Source organism: Ursus maritimus, unplaced genomic scaffold (genome assembly GCF_017311325.1).
Source record: "Ursus maritimus isolate PB19 unplaced genomic scaffold, ASM1731132v1 scaffold_7, whole genome shotgun sequence".
In the NCBI taxonomy this organism is placed as follows: Eukaryota; Metazoa; Chordata; class Mammalia; order Carnivora; family Ursidae; genus Ursus; species Ursus maritimus.
Window position 1 is genome coordinate 46631604 of NW_024426885.1, and position 5277 is coordinate 46636880.

General features: G+C 54.5%; 1 protein-coding gene across 1 annotated transcript; it reads left to right on the forward strand.

The window, feature by feature from the left end:
* The first annotated feature begins 533 nt into the window (after positions 1-533).
* On the forward strand, positions 534-3194 carry MBL2 (mannose binding lectin 2). The gene is made up of 4 exons (XM_008696102.1): positions 534-708; positions 1133-1249; positions 2093-2167; positions 2821-3194. The coding sequence occupies exons 1-4, from the start codon at positions 543-545 to the stop codon at positions 3192-3194; spliced, it is 732 nt and encodes a 243-aa protein (XP_008694324.1). The 5' UTR covers positions 534-542.
* Positions 3195-5277: the final 2083 nt, after the last annotated feature.

The window sequence follows — 5277 nt, forward strand, 5'->3', positions numbered from 1 at the left end:
TGTCATACACCAGGCCCTACCGAGAAATGGGTCTTGTGGGACCTCAGTTTACCTGCAGGAGTTCGAGTCTAACTTTAGGGCCCAAAGGAAGGGGAAGAAGAGGGAAACTGAGGCTCCCTGGGACCTCAAGAAGGGAGTCAAGAAAGAGGAGCCAACGCTCCCACAGGCGATGAGCTCCCGTCTCTGTGCCAGGCCAGAGGAGCACAGGGCTGGTTTGCAGTTGCCAGACGGTGCGGGCTCTCATGCACGGGGGCGGCCTGACTTCCTGGGGCTCGAACCCCCAGGGCCCCCGTTGTATCACTCTCGCGTGGACAACTGCAGTATTACCTCTGTCTTAGCACTGAACTAGCTCCACTGCTTTTCGCTTGCGTGACTCCCCAGTAGCTTGGGAGTGTCGCAGAGCCGAGAGCCGTGACGGTCCCCTCGGGGTCTGCGGCCCCAAGCACAAGGTCCGGCACCGCAGACGGGGTGGCGAAGGGCTGACGAAGCCAGAGGAGCCGGAATTACTTCCCCTGCCTTTCTCCACCCTCAGGTTCAGGACCATGCTCCCGTCTTCGTCACTTCCCATCCTTCTTGTGTGTGTGCTGACAGCAGCCGGCTCAGAAGCAGAAGCCTCGGTCGACGCCCAGAAGACGTGCCCGGCGATTACCTGCGCCGTCCCCGGCAGAGATGGGCGAGACGGACCCAAGGGAGAAAAGGGCGAACCAGGTACAGGGCCGGCTGCTCTGACTTCCTCAATCTTCACCCCCCACAGGAGACCATTCCCTAGAAAGGGTCTCGTAGAGACAGGACAGCGCTCACCTCTCATTACGGTGGGGAACGATTCGCTCAGAAGCATTGCCGTGAAAGGTCATTCTCTCCAAACCAAAGACGCTTCTCTGGTTCTCCGGGAGCCCACATTTCCACACGGGAATCTGCGATGTGCGGTTGCATGGAGAGAGCAGAAGTCCTGCCCGTTCGGGGAGCTGGCCCTTAGCACAGGCTGTCCCCTGGAACGCAGGGGGCATCTTTTTCCTTTGGGTCACCACCAGCTCCCTGGAAGTTTTCTGGGGTCGATGTAAATCAAATGGAACTTCTGGCAAAAGAGAAGGAGCTGCAGCCCCTGGAACACTTTTCCTTCCTCTTACAACAGGGCAAGGGCTACGAGGCTTGCAGGGCCCTCCAGGGAAAATGGGGCCTCCGGGACATCCAGGGCCTGCTGGGGCTCTAGGACCAAAGGGCTCCAAAGGAGACCGTGGAGATAGTTCGGGTAAGGAGCTCACCCCAGCGCAGTGTGGGCCTAGGGGCCCTGGGGCCTTGAGGGCCCGGTGGGAGGCGCCCCTTTCCCTGCAGCCCATTGGAAGATGCCCGAAGATGCCCGACTGCTCCCGACCCAGCACACCCGTTCCCCCGAGTGTGCCACCCGAGTGCAGACTTCCAAACCCTGCCGTCCGTCCCCTCCCCAGGCCTCTGTGGGAGACGGGCCCCGGCTCTGCCTCAGCGGACACGGTCTGCGTGTGTCTCCAGGCCGGGAGGGAACGGGCGGTGTCCTCTCCGGCCCCGGCTTTGTGTCTATTGTCAAAAAAGTGGCATGAAAACCGTCGGTTTCCTTGGACTCCTGAATCGTGGGGAACATCGTGGCAACTTAGTTCAGGGTCAAAGGAGGTAACTTTAGTCACAACAGAAGTAAAATGATGACCTCTTGTTAATACCTGCCAGCTGGCCCATCAACATCACAAGAGTGTTCAAAAGTTTGCCTGGAATAAGAAATGAAAGAGAATGGTTAAGGACAATTTTCAAAAGGGAGAACAATGAGTTGGGCTTTACTTATAAATAGTTGTAATATTGGAACATTTAAGCAATATGTGAATAAAAAGATTCAGGGCCATAATTGATAAGTTATTATTATTATTACTATTAGTTCAGAGTTAATACCTTACGAGACCTACTAAGTGTATCTCAGTAGGCGGGAATCCAGAGGTTTTTCTTCCTTTTGCTTCATTTTGGTTTGTTTTTCTAGAATAAGCTCTCCCCTCCCCCTTTGGCAAAATATTCTCCTCTCCACCTGAGGGTCTTCTTCTCATTAAATGCCCTTCTCCCTGTTGCTTCACAGTTGCTGAGACGAAGTTGGCTAACCTAGAGAGGGAGGTAAGGAGCCTGAAATCAGAACTGGACCACCTCAAAAAGTGTAAGCTTGTTTCCTGCCTCCGGGGTGTTCTTGGCTCTCACCTTCTTCTCGCGTGCTCTAGGTTTGGGGGGGCGCGTGCCCAAGAGCTAATGTTTATGAACATGTATCATAGCATCGTATCCCGCAGCCTGTGCTGGTCGGCATCCTCTCACAGTATGGTTTCGTTCAGTCCTCTCACCGGCTCTATTTATGGGGATTAGACCCATTTCATTTACAAGGGAGGAAAAATCGGTCCGGGAAGTGGAGGTAATTCACGCGCTGACCCACAGCTAGCAAGTGGCGGAGGAAGGATTGTCTGCCGCCTCCAGAATCTTGGCTCTTTCTTCGGCAGCCCCTGGTCTCAGATGACTCTCCATCCCTGCCCGGTGCCCAAGCCTGGCAGGGCGGCCCGAGCATGTTTCCCTCTGTCCCCCTGTACTGGGCCAGTTTGTAACAGATACTTGTCTCCATCGTGGGATCTCCCAGGAGGGTGTGAGCTTTCTGCCAGGAACTCGCTCGACTACTGAGGAGGGCTTTCTTATTAGGATCTGACCTGGTGGTCGAGCATGGGGCTATTGCTCGGGGTCCTGAGTTCCCAGAGCAGGGCTTTTCCACCAAGTGTCCTGAGCTAAGCTCCAAGCCCAGTCAACCTCTCCCATCCATTGTGATTTCAGTGCAAAGCTTCTCCTTGGGCAAAAAGACTGGGAAGAAGTTCTATGTGACCAACGGTGAAAAGATGCCTTTTTCCAAAGTGAAGGCTCTGTGCGTCGAGCTCCAGGGCACTGTGGCCACCCCTAAAAATGCCGAGGAGAACAAAGCCATCCAGGATGTGGCCAAGGACATAGCCTTCCTGGGCATCACGGATGAGGTGACTGAAGGCCGGTTTGTGTATGTGACAGGACAGGGGCTGACCTACAGCAACTGGAAGAAGAATGAGCCTAACAACCATGGCTCTGGGGAGGACTGTGTGATCCTCCTCGAGGACGGGCTCTGGAATGACATCTCCTGCCAGGCCTCCTTCCTGGCCATCTGCGAATTCCCAGCCTGAGGAGGCGGCTTCCTCAGCCCCCTCCTGGCCTTCCTGCTGTGCTCCCTGCTGCTCTGAAAGAGAATTCATGGCCTGCTCTCCCAGGCCCTCCTGATGTTGGCTCATTCCTTCAGGGGATGGGAGGGAAATAAAGGGGACGTGTTTGTGGGATGAGGAAACGAGAAGAGGTCGACAGCGGGGCTTGAGGGTTTCTGGTCCAGTCGGTAGCAAAGGACACTCTCGGTCCTGCCTAAGAGCCCGGCAGCAGGTCAGAGTCAGCCATGGAAAGGGCCAAGTCAAACCCGTCGTGAGGGCCCCGCGGCTGACCAGAGGGAGCAGTGGAGGGCCAGTCTGTGTCAGAGCAGGAGACCTCAGCCTCCAGCAGATGCAGTTCCTTCTCCCCCACGTGTTGCCACTACTGGATCTCAATGTCTCTTGCCCTCTGTGCCAGCCCATGGCTAGCCCAGCCCCGTCTATGCCGCGGGTGCTGCTTACAGCAGTCCACGAGCTGCACCCAGAAACCTTGCACCACCAGACCGGAACACCCGGCAGCATCCCCCATGGGTAACGAAGGTTAGTCCCAGGAGACCCCTCACCCTGCCCAGGGGGGCGTGGACTCAGCATCACTAGGGTGACCTTGAGGACAAAGCCTTTCCCTCCTGCATGCTCTGAGGACACTGATTTGATAGTGTGACGTATGCCAGCATCACGGGGGAGGCCAGGGTCACTCCTCTCTACAGGGCAGGTCTCAATCCCTCCACGTTCAGCATCGCCTTCCTTCCATGACATCCTTGTCCCAGCCTAAGCGCACAGGTCCATTATTATAGAGACAAGAGGAAACACTCCCCAGAAGTGAGCTTCACACCCTGTCAGAATATGCCGCACCATCCGTTCAGCCGATAAAACCTCCTTCTGAGCAGGGTTCTGGTGCCATCTTGGCCGGTAACCCTGCCCATGACCAGGGATGGTTTCCAGGACCCTCAGAGGAAGTGCAGCTGAGCTTACATAGAGCCCATGCCACAAACCGGGGGAGGAAAGGGAACCCCGGCTTCAACTGTGTACCATTCACAAAATGAGATTAGAAAATAGTTCATGAATGGACCAAGGGCTTAATGAACTCTTTTTGTAGAAATTAGTTTTCCTTGCATCTAAATTATCAGAGAGAACACCTCAGATTTAGTAAGCCTTTGATGGGCATTTGTGGAATGGGCACGGCAAGGGCCGTTCTTTTTAGAAGGAAAGAAGATACACATCCATCAGCCCCGAACAGGAGAATTGCCATCAGCAAGCACAAAAGTTACACCTGAATTTTCTCATAGCCAAGACAAAAATGAGATGGGGCGCCTGGGTGGCTCAGTCGGTTAAGTGTCCGCCTTCAGCTCAGGTCACGATCCCAGGGTCCTGGGATCGAGTCTGTATCGGGCTCCTACTCAGCCTCTGCCTGCCACTTCCCCTGCTTGTGCGTGCTCTCTCTCTGTCAAATAGATAAATAAAAATCTTAAAAAAACAAAACAAAACAGACAGATAACCACTATGTAATTCCTTCTGATGTATGTGATGGGGTGGGGTCTGTCTGCCTTTTGTTTATTGTGTGCATAAGGGACAGTATCTTTAGCTGTAAAGAGGTAGAAAGTACAATCATGGACTTCCCGAGGATGGTTTCCCAGGATGTACGGATCACCTCCTAAGTCAGGGAAAGGCAGGAAAAATCTACAGGACAAGCTCAGATTCTCCTATTCCCCCTTCAGAAGAGGAATTCTCCGCGTGTTGTTCCCTGATCTAGAAACTGCTCTTCTCAGAGCTCCTCTCTGTACATGAACCCCCTGGCTGCCGTTCTTCACCGCGTCTGGAACGGAGACCCCCACCTCCCTGTTCCACGTCAGCCAGCAGTGCGGCGCGTGCAAGTGAGCTCCGGAGGAGGGGAGCTGACCTACCGATACAGGACTCTCATGAGGGTCCCAAGACAGAAACTGCAGTTCCTCCAGGCTTCCCAGGACCTGGAACAAGGGGGAAATTATGGATTCACGGTCTCTTTCCCTCTCTCAAGGGCTGAGGGCAGGCAGTTTCCTTTCCTAAGGGGCATGCAATGATTGATATCTCTTGC

Bases quoted from the DNA above. Each gene is read 5' to 3' on its own strand.
- MBL2 (XM_008696102.1), top strand. From the start codon at position 543: ATGCTCCCGTCTTCGTCACTTCCCATCCTTCTTGTGTGTGTGCTGACA. The intron at 709-1,132 runs GTACAGGGCCGG...CTCTTACAACAG, and splicing joins GGGAGAAAAGGGCGAACCAG to GGCAAGGGCTACGAGGCTTG. The intron at 2,168-2,820 runs GTAAGCTTGTTT...TTGTGATTTCAG, and splicing joins ACTGGACCACCTCAAAAAGT to TGCAAAGCTTCTCCTTGGGC.